The following is a 25,000-nucleotide window of genomic DNA, read 5'->3' on the forward strand; positions in this document are numbered from 1 at the left end:
ATCACATTACTATTAATAAAGAGAAATGTAAGAAGCAGATATTGATAGTGATCACCGCCTCCACACTGCTACACTGAAATCAAAATTAAAGCACGCAACAGAAATATAGATAAAATACCTATCTTTGATAAAACTGATCTCCTACAAAAAGAGCACATTTGCAATTGAATTTTGGAATTGATTTGCTGTCTTAGAGACTTTAAAGGACGAAGAGCAGACAATTAATGAAGAAAAGTGCGATATTAAGAACATTTATTAATCAGTTGATATGTGAAGTTTTGGGACACGCAGTTACAAGTAGAAAGCCATGGATATCAAATGATACGTGGGATTACTATATAAAGGAGGCAAAGACAGAATCAATTGTTGAAAGTTTTTGAGGAAGTAATAAAAATTACAATTTAGAGCATGCTAAGGGTTCCAGTACTAATAGTGAGGTTAGAAGAAAAGCTAAGAATGACTGGAGAGAATATTTAGGTAATAAAGCAGATGAGGCTGACAAAACTATGAATTCAGGAAGTGGCTATGGTGAAAAAATCGCTCATAGAATCATTAATGAAACCTCTAATAAAACCTCTACTAGGGCAAAGAAGAAGCATATACCCATCAAAAAGAGAGATGGGTCTATTATAACAACAAAAGATATAGAAAGGCAATGTTGGATGGAACTCTTTAGTTAGGTTATGAATAGTAGATACGAAGGGAATAATTTAATTGATATACCAGAAGCTCATGAGATGGAAAGCCACTGGATACAATAAAATAACTGCTGAGATGATATTGGCTGAAAATGAGGTGACCCCAGAATACTTACAAGATTATTTTGTAGAATGTGGCATGAAGAGGCGAAACCTGATGGATGGGAGCTAGGATTGTTGGTGGAACGGATAAAAAAAGGAGACCTGACTGATTCCAATAATTACAGAGGTATCACACTCAAGTCTGTTGTTTTGAAAATAAATGGAATGCTTATTCTGAAAAGACTGGAAAGAAAGATTGATGAAAGGTTGAGAGATGAACAAGGGGGATTTCGGAAAGGTAGAAGTTGTACTGACCAAATGTTCATTTTGAGACATATTGGACAGCAATGCGTAGAATATAGATATCCACTTTTTATGGCATTTATGAACTAATTTTGTGGAGAGTCCTGTGTTATTATGGAGTTCCTCTCAACTATGTTCATGAGCATAGCAAGCGTAAAGTTACTAATAGTGGAGTTTTATCAAATGAATTTCCAGTGAAAAGCAGAGTTCTCCAATGGGAATGTGTCGTCACCTATGTTGTTTATCCTCCTCATAGGTTTGTAATGCGTAGAACAGTCAGAGATGGTTGAGAATGGTTGAACTGGATTGGTAATAGGAAATTAGCAGACCTAGAGTATGCTGAAGATGTTTTCCTTGTTAGCACAACTCCACAGGATTTGCAATGCTTGCTTACCAGATGCCATGAAATATCATACGAGGTTGGACTCAAGATAAATAGAAAAAAGACAGAGACAATGAGAACGGAGAATGGAATGGAAGATGAAATATCATTGGCAGGAGAAAGGAATAATGAGGTAGAATCATTTAAGTATCTAGGAACTACGATCTCCAATACAGGGTCTTTAGAACAAGAGTTCTGTGAAATATTGAAAAAAGAAAATCAGACAATGGCTAGGTAAATTAAAATTATGAAATAGAATCGCCTGAAATTACTATTATTAATTTAGTGAGATTGGTGTTACTATATGGACATGAGTCATAGTCTGACAATGAAATAATCTCCAACAGATTTAGTAGATTTGAGAACAAGGCCCTTAGAAGGATATTGGGAGTTAAATGGCAGGTCAGGATTAGAAATGAAACTATAAGAGAGATTACTCTCCAAGCATGCCAAGTGTCTTGGGCTATACAAGGCACTAAAAGAACTGGAAGACTCAGGCCTACATGGCTGAGAACTATGAAGCATGAAGTAGATGATGATAAATGGAAAAGTATTGAATTAAAAGCTCAAGATAGAGATGACTGGCAAAATCTAACCAAGGCCCTTTGCATCAATAAGCATAAGAGGAGATGGTGATGATGATAATAATGATGACGATTACATATTGTAAGGGGCTTTCCTTCGTATTAATATTTTTGATGGAAGTAAATAAAATTTTCAGTAACTTTAGTGCCATCTATTAGTTGCCCATGGAGTCAGAGAAGTTCCACTGGAGGAGACAGTGAATGAACAGGAAGGAAAGTTTACTATGAAAATTAAATCTTTGGGTGTAGCAGTGTTCCACGAATTCATCTGCAGAGGGCACTTACTCAATTCAAGCTTATAGTGGAGGTGGAGTGCTTCAATTTGAAGAGGCAAATAGCGACCATCACTTTAATTTGATTAGCTGATGTCGAAACTCCAGTATCCTAGAGACAGACTTGTTTTTAAGTACTTCAATGCCTACAGACGTTAAGATGCCGTTTGGTGCCTTTCTGGTAAGGATTATTATAATTGTGTTCCCTGTACTTTAGGGAGGCTGGATAGTTTCATTGAGATGTGGCCGATGCTTTTGTCTGTGTTTTTGTGTTACTTCTCTATGGCCAATGGGAGACTATCACATAATGGATTTGAATGGTACTTACAGTAGGTGGTTATCGTTATCAGAGCGACGTTTGTCGAATTAACATCGACTGACACCAGAGATTATCCTCCTGCAGAACTATCAAGAATTCATCCTATGGATTTAATTTTATAAATAATGTATGTTAATTATTAGCTAAGGTTAAATCATTCAGTGCCTCTCCAGTCTATCTCTTGATCTTTTTCTATTCCGTAATATTTAAATATGGATATGGGTGTATCATTGATGACTGAGGATCTTTGTCTCTTACTACTGTTCTTTTCCGTGTGATAGGACTATTTGGGTCCTGGTTATCCTTTTGTAATGCATATGGTTTGCTTCTTTTCAGACTGAAGTTTTTATTTTTCTATTCATAATTTCTGTGAATAAATAGGAATTTAAATTTGATTGAGTCTTTAGTTTGAATCTTTCCTCCTCATGAGTTTCTGATACGTCAATATCTGTGTGGTGGAATTGAACGGCACCACGTCCCTGAGGACTGGCACTTAAGGGCCTATAGAAAGGGGGTCACTTTTTATCCCACTATCAAAAGTGGGGGCACTAAATTCAACAGCCTGTTTATCTGTTTATCACCATGTGTCTTCAAACATGCACACCCTTGGTCCTCTAACTTTGATGGATCAGCAACAAGGGTTAACAAAGGACCAATATCTGAATAACTGCTGATATAATGGTGGGGGAGGGGTCACTTGAAGAGCTATCAAGTCTTTCAGGGTAGATATATGCACTAGAATATTCTTAGACACAACGCTTTTACGAGAACAAGTAAAGTTGCAAGAATGAATGACTTATCAACTTAGTACCTTTAAGCACATACAAATAGTATCTAGATAAATAAATTTAGTATAATTCCCGGCCATTAAACACTAGTTTAGCTGGTTTGGTTTCTTCCTCTTGTAGTACCTCGGTGGTTAGGGCAATTCTTCTAGCGCTGTTTGGTATGTTGGTTGTGGTACAGTCATTCTGCTTAGGTGGCTGTAGTTGTTTTCGGCTAGGTTGTTGAAACGATTCTTCTCTCATATCCACTAGTAAAGTCCATCACTGGACTCTTTTCTGATAATTGTATCTTCATCATTTGTTCCACACACTGGATTTTTGTAATAGGATGTTGCGCTCTTTAAGAGCTTTATTTACATGTATAATATTGTATATTTCTTTAAGCTTTCACCTTGCTATTTGTTAATTTATTTTGAATGAAAACACAAATGATTTGGCGGTTGGAAATATTTCCCTCCTGGGCTACTTATCCGTCCACACTCTGTGATATAGTGACCGTTGCATGTTCAGTAAATTGTCAGTCTCTCTGCTCATCTTGTTGTCCTCAAAACTGGTGACCCCGGAGATGTTGGAAACACATAGCAGTTTTGGCTTGCCATTAACGGACTATTTACGGCTGCGGTTCCTTCGTATATCTCCTTTTGCCATTAACGTTTAACGACGTCTTTTGGCTTTATCCCACTTGGTTTCGTGAGGCAGCAACAATGAGTATATCTGACACAACCAGCTCACGCCCTTGGCCAGATGCATCAACTGACCATGACAAAACCACCCAGCCCATCGTGCCTAGCAACCACTCAGCTGCACCCAAAGTCAAGCCGCCACCGTTCTCACAACACAAAACCGCCTCCTGGTTCCTGAGGGCGGATGTACTCTTCAGGGTAACCAAGCTAAACGACCCCTGCACCAAAGTTGACATCGTCCTGACCTTCATCCCTGAGGAGGTATTTCACAAGATCCCCCCATGGCTCGACGCCCACTCCGGTCAGGTATCCTACGACGACCTACGAACCAAACTAATCAATATATACTCGCTTTCCGTTTCGGCAAGGGCACAGAAGGTCCTTGATCTCAGCAATAGACCTATGGGCGACACCTCTCCCGTAGAAGCATGGGATGAACTGCTTGGACTTCTCATGCTGCCAGAGACCGACGCCAATGGACGACGACGAGAGATAAGCCTATCTCGCGAAATATTCCTCCAACGCCTTCCGCAGGACGTGACAGCCCAGCTCACCGATACCGACACCCTGCCAATTAACGACCTCCTGTCAAGGGCACAGAAATTACACGAAGCCTCTAAGGCATATCGTCCTCCTTCAGCTGCTCATACCCCGAATCTTCGGCGGCGCCCTCCGCTGACGACGATGACGAAATCCTCACCCTGATGAAGAAGAAACCTCCGCAGCTGATGCAGCAGAACCATAGACCAAACCCGACTTGGTGTTTCTACCACTAGCAGTTTGGAAGTAACACAATTAAGTGCAGGGCCCCCTGCAGGTTTCTGAAGAAATTCTGACGCCAGCCACCGCCGACATCAACCGTAGCCGCAGTGGCAGATCACGGCAAGATAGGATTCTACATCCTCGACACCGTATCCAACCGTAGGCTTATGGTTGATTCCCTCCCTCACAGGCCGACCTAATCCGGGTTCCTAGCAGTGATGCCCCCTCGCTCATTGCCGCCAACAGATTTCCCATACGGTGTCATGGGACTAGGGTGCTAAAAATCTCAATCATGGGCCGATTTTACTCCTGGCCCTTCGCCATCGCTGACGTCAGACACCCCCTCCTCGGCGCTGACTTCTTGGCTCACCACGGCCTGCTCGTCGACGTCGCCGGGAAACGCCTCATCGACACCGGGACATGCCGAACCTGCCCACTACGGGGTGGTCCAGGTATCACACCCATCTCCGCCGTTGTAGCGCAGCTCTACGCCGCCCTTCTTCAGGAGTTCCCGACGTTTTCAAGCCGGAACTTCGACAATCGCCAGGATCCCCCTCTAAGCACGGGGTCTACCACCACATAAACACAACGGGACATCCCACGAACGCCAAGTTCCGCCGCCTCCCGCCACAGAAGCTGAGAGATGCTAAATTTGCCTTCGAAGACATGGGCATATGCAAGAAGGTGTCCAGCCCTTTGGCGTCACCGCTCCACATGGTAAAGATACCGGACGAGACATGGAGGCCCTGCAGTGACTACCAGCGCCTTAACCTCATCACAAAGCCAGACCACTATCCTCTGCCGAATATCCAAGACCTCACCAGCGCCTTTCATGGGGCAAAAATTTTTACTAAAATGGACCTTCTTAAATCATACTTTCAGGTTCCTGTGTTCCCAGAGGACGTGCCTAAGACCGCCATCATAACGCCGTTTGGCTCCTACACCTTCTCATATTCAACCCTCGGTCTACGCAATGCAGGGGCCATGTTTCAACAACTGATGAATAGCATACTGGGGGACCTGCCATTCTGCGTCTGCTACGTGGACAACATCTTAATCTTCTCCAGGAGAAAAGAAGAACACTGGAGACACGTCCGCGCAGTGCTGAAAAGCCTTCAGGAGAACGGTTTGATCGTGCTTTTCGACAATTGCACATTCGGCGCCGACAGGGTGGACTTCCTCCGACATCAAATATCCGCAGCGGCTGTGAAGCCCACATCGACCAAGGTGGACGCCGTGAAAACCTTCCCAACCCCAACGACCATCCGGCACCTTTAGGAGTTTTTGGGGATGGTAAACTACTACCATCGCTTCATCCCCAACATCGCCCACATCCTGACTCCCCTCAACGACGTCCTGAAGGGAAAAGCCAAGAAGCTCGTCTGGGGTCCCCTGCAGCAACGCGCCTTCGACAGGACGAAGGCAGCCCTCGCCGAAGCCACCACCCTGGTGTACCATGACGACAGTGCCCCCAGAAGTTGACCACCGACGCCAGCAACGTAGCCTGCGGTGCTGTCCTCGAACAAATCGTCAACGGTTACCCGCAGCCCTTGGCCTTCTTCAGCAAGAAACTCAAACCTGCGGATACCAGGTACAGCACGTTCGACAGGGAGCTCCTCGCCATCCGCCACTTCAGATACATGCTTGAAGGGACCACCTTCACCATCGCAACAGACCCCCAGCCCCTGATCCACGCTTTCACAAAGTCTTCAGACGCATGGTCCTCTTGCCAACAACGACACCCGACAACCATCCCAGAATTTGGCTGCACTATCAGCTACGTACCGGGTAAGAAGAACCCCGTCGCCGACGCCCTCTCCAGGATCGAGATCAAAACAGTCCACCTAGGGATCGACTACACCAACCTTGCTGTAGAACAGCAGAACGACCCAGAGGCCCAAGACTATCGTACGACAGCATCAACGCTACAGATGAAGGACATTCCCCTCAAACCGGCCAGGGAAACCATCCTCTGTGACACCAGCCCACGCCCACGGATTCCCGCCTCCTGTAGAAGGAAGATCTTTGACATCATCCACAGATTATCACACCCTTCGGGTCGCACTACAGCCCGTCTTTTATCCAAGAAATTCATCTGGCCAGGAATCAAGAAAGATGCCCGTGAGTGGGGGAGAGCCTGCATTAACTGCCAAATGAGTAATGTCAACCGCCATACAGAGTCGGGAATCGGCGATTTTCCCCAACCCAAGAGACGATTTGGACACATCCACGTGGACGTCATGGGACCTCTGCCGCCTTCAGGTTCTGCAAGATATCTCCTGATCCTGACGATCGTCCACCGCTCCACTAGATGGTTAGAAGCAACTCCGATGTCTGAAGCAACCACCCATGCCTGCGCCAAAGCTCTCCTGTCGAGTTGGATCAGCCGCTTTGGTGTCCCTGACGATATCTCGACGGACCGAGATTCTGCTTTCTTGTCAGAGATCTGGCTCTCTCTGGCAAACCTGATGAGAACGACACTCCACAGCACCACGGCCTACAAACCTGCAGCTAACGGCATGGTCGAGATAGCTCATCGCACACTCAAGGCTGCCCTGATGGCGAGATGTAGTGATGCCTCAGGATACGAAATTAATCCGTTCAGGATGCGGTTTCGTATCCTGATATTTTCGTATCCTGAGTCGCGTTTTACATGTAAATAACCTAATCCATTCCAAGCCTTATAAAAAGTCACCTTTTCTTTCATAAACACGCTAAACTGTAGTAATAAACATGCATTGCAGCCATTTCTATCATTCAATAATTAACACAACCGTTAAAAACAGCCTAATCCATTCCAGAAACCACTATGAGATTATTCAATAGTGTAGTTATAGCCAAGTTATCCCCCCCAAGCCCAAAGAAAACGGTCCGTTTTCTTTACTACGGTACGTACTGTATAAAAGTTACGGTACTGTATGTACGTAAAGCATTTAGATCAGTGAAGGTGTATTGTTACTGTACCTGTACGTACACCTAAATTAATGATTGATACTGTACCTGTACACTCTGAAAAAAAGGTTACAGTTAATTAGTGTAACAAAAAAGTTGAAACTTACCTTTTGATTGAGACGATGTCCGATAGCGAAGTCGCGGCAGAGGAGGATGGCATAAGGCAGAAAACGTAACAAGTGACAGACTACGTACAGTAATTTACACACTTAACACATTAACACTTAAACTTTACGAAATAAAAAAATGGCAGAAATAATTAACACTTAACATTACGTATGGAAAACTATAAAATGAAAGAAAAAATTACTTTAACACTTAACGGTAACATAAAACTTAAAATTGAATTTTTTTTTTTTTTGCTTTTTTATAACTTTACGTTTTTCTTATTTTCTAAATCTCTTCTACTTCTTCATCACTTTCTTTTTTCTGTTTCTTTTCTTTACTTTCACCTTCTACTTCTTCATCTCTTTCTTTTTTCTGTTTCTTTTCTTTACTTTCACCTTCGTCTTGGCCTACTAATACCGCTGGCCTCTTTAATAAGAAACTATCCATTGAAGCTTGTTTCTGCCTACTTTTCAACACATTTCTAAAATGCGTTAGGCAAACGTCATTGCAGTGTTGAAGCGCACGGTTGGTATAAACTTTTTCTGGATGTTCCTTTTCGACGTAGTCTGCCATTTTATGGAAACATGCAAGAATTTCCTTAATGTCTGCCGTTTTCAAAGGTGCAACATCCTCCTCATCACCGCTAGAGAACTGCTCTTGAACATCACTCACTTGCATCGTCTCCAACTCCTTCAAGTCGTCCGTCGTCAACTCCTCGTGGTGCTCCTCGATAAGTTCATCGATATCTTCCGCGCTAACTTCCAGCCCCATGGACGTACCAAGATGTACGATGTCAGCCACCTCAGACTGCTGAATTGGTTCAGGATCGTCAACGATCTCGGCTTCTCCTCCAGGCTTCCCGAACCCCTCGAAGTCTCATGCAGAGACAGCATCAGGCCACAGCTTCCTCCAAGATGAGTTTAGGGTACGCCTCGAAACTTCCTGCCAAGCGAGATCGATGAGTTTGAGGCATATCACGATGTTGAAGTGATCTTTCCAAAATTCACGCAGAGTGAGGTTTGTACTCTCTGTGACTTGGAAACATCTCTTGAAGAGATGCTTCGTGTACAATTTTTTAAAATTAGAAATAACTTGCTGGTCCATGGGCTGGAGGAGAGGGGTGGTGTTAGGCGGTAGATACAGGACCTTTATGAAGGAATACTCGGCCAGAAGATATTCCTCGAGGCCAGGAGGGTGAGCTGGAGCATTGTCCAACACCAGCAGACATTTCATAGGGAGGCGCTTTTCTTCCAAATATTTTCGGACAGTCGGACCGAAGCAGACATTCACCCAAGCAATGAACAGTTGCCTCGTTACCCAGGCTTTTGCATTCGCCTTCCACATCACGGGAAGGTTCTCCTTAATGACTTTGTGGGCTTTGAAGGCTCGGGGATTTTCTGAATGGTACACCAGCAGGGGCTTTATCTTGCAGTCCCCACTGGCGTTTGCACAAAAAGCAAGGGTAAGCCTGTCCTTCATAGGCTTATGTCCGGGTAGCCTCTTCTCCTCCGCCGTGATGAATGTCCGACGAGGCATTTTCTTCCAGAAAAGCCCAGTTTCGTCGCAATTGAAAACTTGCTGCGAACTGTAGCCTTCCTGCAGAGTCAACTCTTCGAACGTTTTAACAAAGGCTTCGGCAGCCTTCGTGTCCGAGCTGGCTGCCTCCCCATGCCGTACCACTGAATGGATGCCAGTCCTTTTCTTGAACTTCTCGAACCACCCACGAGAAGCCTTAAACTCTGGGGGTTCCTGCTGGGATGTTCCTTCTCCTGCTCCTTCTTCGGCCTGAGCACGCACGAGATCACCGAAAATGGCGGAGGCCTTCTGGCAAATTGTAGTCTCAGTGATGGTGTCTCCTGAGATCTCTTTGTCCTTGATCCACACAAGAAGCAGCCTCTCCATCTCGTCATGCACGTGCGTTCTCTTGTTGGAGAAAATAGTGACGCCCTTAGAAGGTGTTGCTGCTTTGATGGCCGCCTTCTGCTTCAGGATGGTGCCTATCGTAGACGGATTCCGGCCATACTCCTTGGCGATCGCACTTAAACGCATGCCAGACTCGTACTTTTTAATGATTTCAAGTTTCGTCTCCATCGAGAGCATCGTCTTCTTCTTCTTTCCTTCGGCAACATTCTTGGGACCCATGGCTACAGTAATACGTAATATAATACACTACGTAATGTTATATACAGTCTTTGTATAGTAAACACTAATACAGTACAGTGCACAGTAACGAATGTTTATTAACGATAACACGTGGCGTACGAATGTACTGTATATTAACACTAAGTCAAACAAGCGAAAGCGCACAACACAATGTCTGTTAACGATACCGCGGTCGGAACGAAAAGAGAGAGAGAGAGATGAACGCCCGTGCGTAGGCAAGCTGGGATAGTTGCCGACCAATAGGAAAGCAGGATCTTATGCCGTCAGCTAGCGTCTGAGTAGGGAGATAACCAATGGGTGAGCGGGAGGCTGTAAGTGAGTCTACCCAAGTTCAAAGTCTGGCAGCGCGCGCTTTTTAAAATTACTCTCGGCGAAGAGTTGGGATCTCGTAAGGTTTTCGTATCCTGAAATTTTATCCGTATCCTGGGGCATAAAAATCTTCGAATCACTTTTCGCATCCTGAATTTTTCGTAAGCAGAAACTTTCGTATCCAGAGGTATCACTGTACGGACGAACATTGGAAAGCGCAACTCCCATGGGTCCTCCTTGGCCTCGCATCGCTCCCAGGGCAGACGGCAAACCTTCTCCTGCAAAGAAAGTCTACGGCGAGGCGCTTACAGTCCCTGGCGAGTTCTTCCTTGCAACTACCGACGACACCAAGCTAGATCACCTGAGAGAGATCGCGGGGAAATTCAGACCATGCCTGAAAACATACGAGGGCAGGACCAGACACTCGTGCCCAAGAACCTAGACGACTGCGACTACGTCTTCATCCGGGTCGATGCTCACCGCCAACCCCTGACTAGACCTTATCGCGGCCCTTATGAGGTCATCAGAAGAAAAGCCAAATCTTTCCTCTTGAATGTCCACGGACAAGAAGATTGGGTGACAATGGACCGATTGAAACCAGCGTACCTTGAAAGCAACAAGAAGATCACCGCAGGCCCTGGTAGACCCAGGATTCCACCTCAGAACAAATCATCCAACAAACGGGAGAAAACCACGCAACGACGGGGGAAAACGATTCCTCCGAAGCAGAGCAACCTTCCCCTCCCCCCAAGCACCAGAGGGGAACTAAGTCGCCCTTCACGATATAGGGATTAATCGCATCAACCATCTCCAATGCCCGCTGTCTGGAGGGGGAGTACTTGTAAGGACATCGTCTTACCCGCCATGTTTCCTCCCCCTGGACTCTTTTCTGATAATTGTAACTTTATTATTTGTTCCACATAGTGGATTTTTTATCACGATGTTGCGCTCTTTAAGAGCTTTATTTTCACGTATAATATTGTATACTTCATTAGGCTACCGCCTTGGTATTTGTTAATTTATTTTGAATGAAAACACAAATGATTTGGCAGTTGGAAATGTTTCCCTCCCGGGTTACTTATCTGTCCACACTCTGTAGTATAGTGACCGTTGCATGTTCAGTAAATTGTCAGTCTCTCTCTGCTTGTCTCGTTGTCCTCACAGTGGGGTGAAGCTATGAGGCCCGCCTAAAATTGCACTCATTGGCTATGGTGAAAAAAATGGCATCCTGTCTGAAATGAGGAGACACGACTGGTAGTCGATGCCAAGGAAGGAAGGTCTTCAGATCTTAAAATTTTAGGTTAGAAAATTTATCCCAGGGAAATGTTACTGTACCGGAAAGGATAAGCCGCTCACAAAAGGAATAGCGTTGAAGTAAACATTTCCTCGAGGGGTTATTACTATTCATGTAGGGTCCAGAATCAAATAAATATTTACGGGCAATAAACATTATCCGAGACTTTGGATTTCGAAAAAGGTAAGGGATTTAGGCTTTAAGCATTAGCAGGTGGCCTCGTATGCCAGTGGCTAATCTTCGACAGGTGAAATTTTATGAGAGATAACTGCATCGAAGGATTTGGCTTCCGAGAGTGTCAGAGGTTATTAAGTGAAAAACTGGTAGGGGGTTTGAGAATACGAGTAATTAGACAAAGGTATGAATATCCTGGTGGTGGAATTTGGCAGTATGTGTTTCTCTCATAAAATCTGTTAATCCGAACAGCTTAAGGAACTGTCATTTATAATGAACAGCTTTGTCTTCATCTCTTTCGGAATTTTAAGATTTAGCTGTAGTTCGAGAAGGTAACTTTCCATGAGCATGGAGGATCGGATAATCTGGCAATTGGCAATACGAATAATGATATCAAAGTGCAGCATGTTTAAAAAAAAAGGAAAGGTTGAAAAGTTATTCTCTTTGATACCAAACACAGGCTTACAGTTTTGTATTTCATTTTAAACCAAATAGTATATAAAAAGCTAACTAAAATATTCTAATATTAATTAATTCAATACTTAGCATACAAGTTCTTTTTTGTTGGAAATCCTCATAGGATTTTATGCATTTCAGTTCAAACCGAATAGTACAGTATGCAGCAAAAGTGCTGCAAAACTGGTAATACTTTTTTTTTCCTGCTTCGGACAAGCGTTGTTCTTAAGTTGCCACTTAGTATTAAATCTTATATTTCAATTTGTAAACATGTGTATGTATGAGGCAACGTTGGTCACTTGTTATGGATAATCTTATCATTGAATAATGTTAGATCGTTAAAAAAAAAACATTTCATGCTAAAATGATTTTTCAGAACAAAAATTAAATATGTAAGTGTAGCACGAATCCCTTTGTCAACCTGACTCCGCGAGAGTTAGTGACACCGACTAGTCTTTGAGCTGTCTGTCTGTATTGTATAGTAGTATTCAAACTGGGAAGGAGAGCAGAGAACAGTTCAAGCAGAGCGCTAAACTAATGATAAGTTTATGAATTTGGGATATGATTTCAAAGTTCTTACTTATTTTTTTGCTTATGTCGTTATGTGTATAAAATAAACGTTATTTAGGATCGTGATTTCAAAACTTGGAATAAATCCTTACAAGTCATAGTTTAAAGTAAACGCTACTTAAATAATTTTAGTCTCACAATGGGTTTCTTCAGTTTGAGGAAAAATATATATAAAAAATAAATAAATAAGCGAGGCGGTGAGTTATCTACGCTATTAGAAATACAATTAATTCTACCTTTTTATTCTTTTACTTTTACTTTATGAACAGAAGATTATAATCAGGTTAGATACATTCATCCACACATATTATGTGCAAATTCTACAAAGCTAATAACGGCGTATCTTATATAATAATAATAATAATAATAATAATAATAATAATAATAATAATAATAATAATAATAATAATGTTGATGATGATAGGATAGCTCTTAAGATGATTGGTTTTATATATATATATATATATATATATATATATATATATATATATATATATATATATATATATATATATATATTTATATTTACATATACAGTATATATATAAATATATCTATATAAATATATATACTGTATATATATATTTATTTATATATCTACATATATATATATATATATATATATATATATATATATACATATATATATATATACAGTATATATATTTATATATATACAGTATATATATTTACATAGATATATCTATATATATACATATATATATATATATATCTATATATATATGTATATATATACATATATATATTTATTCATACATATATATATATATATATATATATACATATATATATATATTTAAATATATATATATATATATATATATATATATATATATTTATATATATATATATATATATATATATATATATATACATATATATATATTTATATTTATATGTATATTTATATATATAAACATATATTTATATATATTCATATATATATATATATATATATATATATATATATGTATATATTCATATATATATATATATATATATATATATATATATATATATATATATATATATATATGAATATATATACATATATATAATATATATATATATATATATATATATACATATAATATATATATTTATATATATATATATATATATATATATATATATATATATATATTTATATATATATATATTCATATATATATATATATATATATATATATATATATATATATATATATATATATATATATTCGCCAAACAGAGCATAAAAGCTGTAAAGAAAGCTCAAAAACTAATAAGTTACATAAAGAGACAAGTCGAATACAGAATCAAATACACTGTACTACTGCTGTACACATCACTATAAAAGTTAGGGCCATCAAACTAGTTCCAACACTAAGACAAAAAAAGTCTTTGAAACATCCAAAATCCTTGTAACACACTCTCTCTCTCTCTCTCTCTCTCTCTCTCTCTCTCTCTCTCTCTCTCTCTCTCTCTCTCTCTCTCTCTCTCTCTCTCTCTCTCTCTTTATTTATTTATATATATATATATATATATATATATATATATACATATATATGTATGTGTATATATATATATGTATATATACGATATATATATATATATATATATATATATATATATATATATATATATATATGTATATATATATACACATATATATATATACATATATATATATATATATATATATATATATATATATATATATGTATATATATACATATATATATATATATATATATATATATATATATATATATATATATATATTTATATATATGTATATATATATATATATATATATATATAAATGTAACTCTTGCTATGAAATTGCAAAGATTTTGAAATTGGATTATTTTTATCTAATTATGTAGTTTGCTTGTATACTTTTCTATCAGTAGATATGTTATTTCAATGAAAAGATTAAGGATATTAGAATCTATATAGTATTATCAGTAACTTTCTTATTAGTTTATAAAAAGAAAAAAAAAATCCTTTTTTTTTCTAACATAAATCTTCTTAGAATTGGTATCACATGATAATATGAAATTTATTCAATTATAATCATGTAAGTTTTAAGTTCAATACCAAACACATAATGCATTTTTACACATTTCATTCATACCTATGGTTTATCCATTCACCTCTCTTATAAATCACTACTGTCAACCACTGTGAGCCTTTTTTCCCATTCTGACGACATATAAATAATAAAAAAATTGGGGAGACTGAATTCTTTTTCTGTTAATTAAATAAGAGATTAAGGGAAAACAAAATAACACTGTATCTGCTTAACACCAGGAAACAATGATATCGCATTGAAATTCTATACATAAATTACACAGGATTAAATGTATTGTCATTTTCATTATATCTATAATTCTAACTAAAATGCTTGTATTGATCTATTATGCAGGGAGGAATCAAATTTTATCAAAAGGAAATAATAAGCTGAAAATTAAAATAAGTATAAAGAGAAGGTTTTAATTCACGCATATGTAATATGAGAATTTCTACTGAGAGAGAGAGAGAGAGAGAGAGAGAGAGAGAGAGAGAGAGAGAGAGAGAGAGAGAAGCACACACACAGATCGCTTGGAGTTTTTCTCCAGGAGGTTGGGCTGAGAGAGAGAGAGAGAGAGAGAGAGAGAGAGAGAGAGAGAGAGAGAGAGAGAGAGAGAGAGAGAGAGAGAGTTATTTATGATAAAACTTTGTTAACATTTAGTGTTTTAGTCATTTTTTATCATATTTTTTTTTCACTTATGGTAGGATAAATATTCATACATTCATTGAAAAAACTACTAATAGAGTATTTACAGTATTTTACTGTAAACGAAACTTGAATAAAACGGCATTCTATTTCGTGGTGGTGGTGGATTAAGGCCAACATTTCTTGTTGGCACGAGTCAGTCCAGACCGACAAGTTTCAACAGATATTATTATTTCTAAAATATTATAACTTTTATAAAGATAAATGTGCTTCATTACAGCATTTTTCACTTTTGTTTTCTATTTTGGGTGCATTTTAATTATTAACTATTAGTGACTTTTTTCTTACTTTACAGTATCAATGAGTAGTGTTAGATACAAACAAGTATTTTGTTGAAACCTATGCAAAGCGTGGGTTGGCAGTGACTTGTTTTATGAGTCCTGGTGATAGTTTTCAGTTTATGAGTCGTTGATTATGTACAATTACCTCTGAAAAGTAGTAAGAACTAAAACAACATGAGAGATAGTACATGAAAAATATGTAGTGCAGTAAAATGGGTTACCTAGTGTGTTAGTCAACCACAGATAAGTTGGTAGGTCATGAGTTGACCAACCAGAGGGCAGCAACTATTCACGGATTCTCGATTTTCGCGCCCGTCTCTGTTACTTAACGACGGGCGTGAAAAGCGAGGGTTGACTGTACTCCTATTAAAAGACGATGGCTTGTATTCCTGTAGGGAAAAAAAATGATTGTAACTAACCTGAGTAACAGTTAAAGTCTTCTCCAACATATCACGTTCTTGAGAGAGTACTTTTAATCTAGAGGACAGCTCGAGTATCTCATCCTTCAAGGATTCTAAGGTAGCTAAATGCACCTGCAAAATATGTAAAATCTTAACATCCTGAGGCTTTAATAATACTGCAGTATAAAATCTTGCATACTGCATCAAGTAGACAAAATGGTACATATAACATAAATAAATGTCAGTGTAAAAAAAAAATGTAAACAAAAGAGTTCTTTCCTTCCTTAACAGTAAATTACGATGCAGTATAATTAAGTCATCTTTTTTTATGGAGATTCTCCAAGAAAGAGAAATGGAATGGTAACATATACAAATAATTATAGATTGGGGCAACTACTAAATAAAGAGGCATGAGAAATGGAAATACATTCAGAGGTGAACCTTAAAATAAAATCTAGTTATTATAATGAAACTATTAGGGGAGGGGGGACAAAAACAACACATACTAATAATAACAGGAACAATCACTTCTTAACATTCAGCAATTTCACAGAAAATTTAATTACTCTCAGAGATCAAGAAAATCATGGAAGTAATGTTTTTGAGTATTCATGGGATTCACAGTTACATACATAACAGTGAATGCAAAACAGTTAAATAAGAGATTGTTCCCTAACTGAAGTGACATAAAAGCCATTTTGGGGGTAATGTGCTGCATGGTCTCCGACCAGGGACGTGCAGAAGGGGGGTGCTAGGGGTGCCCAAGCACCTGCCCCTTTTGCTACTGTATTAAAAGTGCCCTTTCTTGTCAATAGGTATTTTACACTGATCCCCAAAATTTAGGGTATTCCTGATTTTTTTTTCATGGAACCTTGATTTTTTAATTTTTGTATTAATGATCTTCAGTATGCCATGGAAGGAGAAAAGAAAAAAGGAGCAAGAGCAGGACAGACAAGATGCTGCCAAAGGTAGCAGAACTCTTTATGATTGGATGAAGCCAAGAGTGGCAGTTTCAACATCAGAGCAAGTGAAGGAGAAGGAGGAGAGCTGGGAGGACACTCAGGAGAGTGAAAAGTCAGAAGCTGAAGATATGGAAGCATACGACGAGCCAAATGAAGCGGACAGTTTAGATAACCTTCAGCAACAAGTTGCTCCACAGGAGCCCCAGACTGAAGCAAGAGCAGAAGTGCCCGAAGTTGAAGAGCCATTTTCCATGCTACCTGAATTACAGTATCCAAATGACCCTGCCCATGTTGTTAATTATAATATATGTATTAATGAGTCTTTCATCAGACTGTGCAATAATTATGGCCCATGTCAACCAGTAATTTCATATCCCAAGAGTATAGAGGGAGACTCATTTCAGAAGAAATGGTATGAAAGGAACTCTTGGTTGGAGTATTCACCTCGGAAAGATCCCATGTTCTGCTTCAGCTGTAGTCTGTTTTTGAATGAGGAGAAGTACAGGGGCCGAGTAGCTGGGAAATCAGAGGGCATAAGCCGTTGGAGGACAGCTTCAGAGAAAATAAAGGAGCCTGCTAGTTCAGAATCTCACATGATTGGTATGGTTCGATGGAAAGGGTTCTAAAGTCAAGCATTAGATATTGCTTTAGAAACAGCTAATCAGGAAGTACAAGCTGCTAGAGACAAAGAGAAGCAGAGAAACAGAGAAATTTTATGTAGGTTGATCTCCATCACTATACTTGGCAAGACAAGGTTTCCCATTTAGGGGCGACTAATAAAGTTCTATCAGTGAAAATCGAGGAAATTTTCTTGAACATGTAGAAAAGTTTAGCAAGTATGACAGTGTAGTTCAATTGCACCTTGATGTAATTAAAGAAAAACAAGAAATACTGAAAAGACCCCAAGTGTCATTTCTTTCAAATAGGACTCGGAATGACCTGATCAAGGCTTTGGCTATTTCAGTTAGAAGAGTGATATTAGAAGAAATTCACAAGAGCAAGATCTTTTCCGTCCTCATAGATGAAACAACTGATGTATCACATACATAAAAGGTCTCTTTTGTTGTGAGATATGTACATGACTTCAAAATAAAAGAATGTTTCATTCAAGTATTCAATGTGCAATCAACAACTGGTGAAGCCCTGGAGAAAGAAGTGATCTCTATACTTAATAAAAATACCCTGAACATAGATGATATGCGTGGACAAGGATATGATGGGGTAGCAAATATGAGTGGAATATACAATGGATTACAGTCCAGACTCCAAAGACTGAACCCAAAGGCACTCTATGTACACTGCCATGCACATAGCCTAAATCTAGTATTAGTCGAGAGTGCAAAATCAAGTACTCAGTTTGTAACTTTTTTCAGTTTGGTGGAGAAACTGTATGCTTTTATTTCTAACTCTTCAAAACGGCATGCTGCTTTCATGGAGATCCAGATAGCAATATATCCAGAAGACATACAACTTGAACTTAAGAAGCTATCATTCACAAGATGGGCTTGCAGAGAGTCAGCTCTTAGAACCACGAGGAATGTCATTCCAGCTCTGAAGCAATTTTTAGAAGAGATAGTGCAAAAGCATCCTCTGATGCATCAGCAGGGGATACCACAATATTGCTGCTAAGTATTAACTTTGAATTTCTTGTTTGTTTTGAGATTGCCACCCCAGTTTTTCAAGAAACTGCCTATACTTCTAATGCCCTACAACAGAAAGACTTTGATTTGGCTGCCTCCTACAGAATTGTGGATGGAGGGCTACAAAGTTTGAGAGCATTAAGAAATGATGAGAGGTTTCAGGAGATTTTTACAAATGTTAAAAAGAGAGCTGAATCCATGGCCATCGACCTCCCCTCTGGGATCCCTGGACAAGGCAGAAGAATAAAAATGCCTGAGAGATAAAAGTATAGTGCTACATCTGCTACTGAGGACCAGCAATATCAATCCTTGGATGAGTACTACCGTGTGAGAATATTTTATGTGTTTTTAGATACGATATCACAAGAGCTACAAAGAAGATATAAAGGTTGAGGCAACACAATATGGGGTATCCTAAATGCCTTTCATTGTATGACAGTCCAAGATAACTGGAAAGAACCTGTGAATGAAGAGGCATTAAAGTCATTGCAAAAATTATGCCAGTTTTAAGAGTTAGAAGAAGTAGACAAGCTACAGTTGGAATAAAAGATCTTCTATTTTTCATTTCCTTGCCTGCCACAGAACACTGCATCTACAATGCTCAACCTGATGAAAGAAAATAATGTCCAGGAGATATTGCCACTTATGCTTTAACTCTTAACAATTTATGCCACTCCATCCGTCACGACTGCAACAGTGGAAAGGACCTTCTCCAAACTCAAGCTGGTGTAGACAAAGCTACGCAGCCTGTCCAGTGAGGAGAGGTTATCTGATCTTTTGTTGCTAGCAGTTGAAAAGCATATCACACTCAACAACAGGGAAGTTATCAGAATATTCAAAGAAATGGCACACAGAAGGGTTCTCTTATAAATATGAAATGATAAGGTCTGGTTATTAGCCAAGTGTATTGATCCCTAGTACTTATGATATCAGTCATTTCTATCTCTTTCTTGAATTATTAATGGCTAGTTTACATAAATTTGAAAGAATATTGAGCCGGTATATATTTAGCCTCATCGATTTCTATATTTTTGCCCTTTTATCACTTGAGCACCTGCCCTGAACAAGTTCTCTGCACGTCCCTGTCTCCGACAACTTTCCGGTGAAATATTGTCCTCACTCCGCAAGGGTCAGTGTATCAACTCATACGGTGGGCACACCTGGCCGTACTACCTTTTCATGATTTTTCAAAAAGAGAGCCTTGTAAAAAGATAACAGCCATTTTAATTAACATAATTATTATTATTATTATTATTATTATTATTATTATTATGCTTTTTGATAATACGGTCAATATCCGGATATCATAATAATTAATTCAATATAAGATTGAAAATAAAAACAAAGAAATATTATGATAAAAAAATTTTGTCAGATTTTTTGTGAGATCGTGGGTGTGACGCAGGGGGCACGCAACAGTCTTGGACCTCGTAGGCCGCCGTATACCAGCAGCAGAATCTTCACTCGCTGCACTAAAACGTTTTGCGGCAGTCAAGAAAATTTGTAGTCGCAGATAGGACGCACGTCTGACTTACGTGCCGTGGTATTTTCTGTGGCATGATCTCCGCACATTGGTCGTGCGTGTAACTTGCGTCACAAGTACGAGCCACGCACGTTTGTCGTAAGGAATTAAAAGAAGTACGTGGTCCGTGCGTGCACCGTACGATGCAATTGCGGCAAAAGGAGGTGTGTAGTACAATGACCGGACGACGTTAGTACCAACGCACCCGTGCGTCACACGTACTTCACCCGTACTGAATACTCAACACATTCACTACCAATTACATGGCAGGAGTTCATGGCTACGACTGATAAATTCCCACACACGTACAGCTAAAAAATTCGTACGGGGATTTGTGCCCAAAGCATAGCATGGACTTGGAGAGGACATGGAAGACCTACAGACTCAGGGTCTATTGAATCCATCACAAAACCTCTTATGCTGAATCATTATTATTTTTATTATTGTCATTGCCACTGTCATTGTCATTGTCTTTATTATTATTATTATTATTATTATTATTATTATTATTATTATTATTATTATCAAAAATAATAATAATAATAATAATAATAATAATAATAATAATAATATTATTATTATTATTATTATTATTATTATTATTATTATTATTATTATTATTATTATTATTATTATTATGGCGCCAGAGATTAATATCAAGATCAGGAATAAGATATTTAAGAGACCACAAGTTTTAGGATGAAAGTCAGCAGCTGAATAAAAGATGGGAAAAAATACTTAAAAGATGGTAGAATGAAAGCATTAAAATATGTCAATTTGTAATCAAGACTCACACCTAAATTTATGAGGAGTTGTATATAGTTAAAAAAAAAAAAACATTATCAATGCAGAGATCTGGATATTGACAAACAACTATCCTTAGCATACTTACAATCGTATGTTGAGTTTTTTAGGTTTTAACTTCATGTCCCATAATTTGCACGATGCAGTGATTTTAGCTAGGTCTCTATTGAAGGATTTAGTAACCACAGACCTACATTCAGGAGAAGGAATGTGAGCAACCTCATCTGGATATGCAATGAGCTTGTTTTTAAGCCCAAACTGGAATGTGTATACAGTATAGTATGAAAAGTAATGGGCACAAAACATTACGCTGAGCAACACCAGATATTACTATGGTACCCATCAACAACTAATCTTTGTAATCTATCACTCCAATATTCAAAACTAATACTAAGAAGAGAACTACCTACCCTCAACTATTTGAGTTTGAAAACGAGGGCTTTATAATTAACATTGTCCAAGGCTGCACTAAAATAAAGGCCAATCCTACGAATTTCATGACCAGAATTAAAGGATTTCTGTACAGCATTGGAAATTGTAAGAATGGCGTCTCATGCTCCAAGGTCTTTTCGAAAGTCAAATTGTAAAATAGGGAACAAATAATTACCTTCTGCATACATTTTTAGACATAATGGCACTTGAGCTGAGGCTACCTGGTCGCTACTATGCACTTGACTAACATCTTTTTAATTCATCAGGGAACGTGCCAGGACTTTTTTTTCTACACACACTGGTCAGGAATCTATCTCAAATTTTCAGTTAAGTACATTTGGTTAACTTTTGATTTTCTTATTCATTATTATCAGAGTTAATGCAGATACTTTACTTTGATTTTTGTTTTTACTAGCAGTATGAAGTAACTTAGTGTTTCTTTCACAAAACAATAGGAACGGTTTATCTTTAAAAAAAAAATTGTCCTTTTCTTTACTTCTTTCAAGTATTGAATTGGTTGTACATACCATACTATTTACCAAGTCCAAGTCATGGTTCTTAGTTTTGGACTTGCATAGCTTGGATTTTATTTTTATTTTACAAATTTTGGCTTACATTATGACGTTTTTCATGTAAATTTGATAATTATTTAGGTTTAGTATATTATCCTCTCTTCTCTTCTTACAAATATAACCACATTGTCATATATTTATAGGCCAACCTAAGTCCTAATCTCCAAGATCAAGTTTTATGGTAAATAACAGTAAAGATATTACCCTTATAAGCAAATAAACGTTCAACCTACATTTCTGTGACTTCATGGAAGAGTTTACGTTAAAGTATTCTATTAACTCTTTACCTTTGTGCTTTTAGTTTTTGTGCAAGAGCTTCTGACAATATGATTGATAGAGACCTTGCCTTTCACTTGATGTGACTGAAGTTTGATTCCATTATGAAATAGCTGCAGTAATAGGAATTTGCAATTTACATAGTACGCTAATATTTTAATATATAAACATTAAGACACTAACCTTATGTTAGGCAAGGGTTTGGAATAATTTCATCCCTTAAACCTATAACTAACACACATCAATGAGGTATTTGGGGAAATTAACCCAACAGAAGGATAAGATTGGTAACTGAATATCCTACATTTATTCATTGGATATTTTTACCTTTTCATATATACACTGTTTCTAAAATTAATAACATGGTCCAGGCAGATATAGCCTCCTCCCTCCTCAAAGCAGAGTTTTTCTTATGTATCTGGATAAATCTTTTGTTCCCTCCTGCGATTAGAGCCTACGACCCCCACAGGGATCGGAATGGCAACTCATTCGATATTAGCATAGCCATGCTATAATTCATTCCTATTCATTGGCTTTGTTAAACCTTAAATTTCAAATACTACGTAGCTGGGGAAAGTTTTACTCACGGCCTAGTTTTGGCTACCGTCCCTATTTTTCGACGTTTTGGAGAGTTCAACTATCTAATGATAGTACATGGAAGGGGTGTAGCATCCTATGGCTGTTTTGATATAGTCCTCTCTTATTCTTAATTCTTTAATGTTCACATGTAATGGAAACAGTTGTATGATACCATGCGGATAGAGGAAGATGAGCTCCCCTCCTTATAGGGATCAACAACAGTTATTTTCATTTAGAAATTTTTCAATACAGATAAGTGAAATCAAAGCAAAGAGTAACCAAGTTGAGTGTAGCAATCATGCCAGCCCAAAATCGTACCATGCCAGCTGCCGTTATCATAATATGTGTTATGCCTCTTGGGGAAATGGTATGAACCCCATAAATTTCCTTACTTGCCTGCAACAGATTCATGCTACAATCAGTAAGTATCCATTAGCAGTAGGCTTGAGTTCCATTTTTCTCATTTCTATGAATAAATGAATGAAAGAATGAATGATTATCAGGCATCATAACATCAATGGTCATAGGTGCCAATTGGAATAAAATTGATTAAGAATTAGTAACTCACAAAAGAAATTAAAACTTAAAATAAATAACTTAACTTTTAAACATGAGTAAAAAGACCAGCTTCCAACACGAACTTAAAATGCTACTGGCACCATACACAACTTTTCCTCCAAGAATCTGGGTGAGGATGTACCAGAGTCTGAACCTGCTAATCTTACAACCGGCTTCAGATATGAACTGTTCTCAGAGATCCCCAAAACTGGGCCATTCAATCAATCGGTGCCTAATAGTCAGGATAACCAATCAAAAATCATACAATGGTTGGCACCTTCCAGACATCATGAACATTTCTGTTAAAAGAGCATCCCCAATTCTTAGGCGACAGGGGCCTGTTTCCCACCTTCTCGGCATATTATCGTATTTTTACGAAGGTATAGGACTAGTCATCTCTTTCATATTATTCTGATTCACAGAATTCCAATACAATAGCTAAATATCATCGAGATACTGTTTGATATGAAGATAAAACTCATTACATGGTGGAAGATATCTTCCAGGAAGTAATTTGTCTGCAGCCTCTTTTGCTAATTTGTATGCATCTTCCCTTCCTGACACACCTATATGAGCAGAAACCCAGCAAACTTAACTTCCTTACCTGCAGTGCTACAAATATACACCCACTTAAAAAAAAAAAAAAAAAAAAAAAAAAAAAAAAAAGTTTACTGTATTACTAAAGGGTGGGTTAGACTAAAAACAGTCAAGGCCTACAGGACACTTTTTGCATCACTGAAAATTGTAAAATTACCTTCTTTCATTATAGCTAATTTTCAATAGCAGTCAGAATACCATATAGCTCTACTATAAAGATAGATAATGTTAAAGGGAGTTAACGTTTACAATCAAAAGAAATATTACACATCCCAAATCCAATGCCCACATTGAATATGGAGCCATCAGTAAATATAAATCTATATGTTCCAAGAATTTCTTTATTTACCATGATGGCTTTAGAGCCCAAAAAATATTCACAGAAGGCAATCTCTGGAAGTTTCTAGGGAGGGGTAACTTATAACTTAAAAGGCAGTATCTTACTGTAAAGATTCAGTAAAGTATTTTGCAAATATTTTGGGAATGTACTGTAGAGTGATCCTCATAGTAGGAAAAGAAATTTAGTTTGAAATGTCAGTAAATTTGGAAGCCTTTTTAACCTATATCAATATCTAATTATAGCAGACTGGCAATATAAGTTCAGAGAACACTCAGCTGCATCAACTAACAGACTAGAGATGAGGGGTAGCCTAAAAGCACCAGTAGTTAATTCCTCCACCAAAGACATCTGAGAGAGCTGACTGCCAAATGTTTACGCCCTGACTTACCCTGATACGA

General features: G+C 38.2%; 1 protein-coding gene and 1 pseudogene across 1 annotated transcript in view; one reads left to right on the forward strand and one right to left on the reverse strand.

Annotated features, from left to right (window-relative positions):
- The window catches only part of LOC137648625 (colorectal mutant cancer protein), a 369,887-nt gene that overhangs the window by 148,202 nt on the left and 196,685 nt on the right, over window positions 1-25,000 (reverse strand). Inside the window, exon 3 of the mRNA XM_068381565.1 lies at window positions 16,339-16,452. Within this exon, the coding sequence (XP_068237666.1) occupies window positions 16,339-16,452 (114 nt within the window). The remainder of the gene's footprint in view (window positions 1-16,338; window positions 16,453-25,000) is intronic.
- LOC137648411 (uncharacterized) lies at window positions 17,228-19,532 on the forward strand (annotated as a pseudogene).

The sequence above is a fragment of the Palaemon carinicauda genome, chromosome 10 (assembly GCF_036898095.1).
Source record: "Palaemon carinicauda isolate YSFRI2023 chromosome 10, ASM3689809v2, whole genome shotgun sequence".
In the NCBI taxonomy this organism is placed as follows: Eukaryota; Metazoa; Arthropoda; class Malacostraca; order Decapoda; family Palaemonidae; genus Palaemon; species Palaemon carinicauda.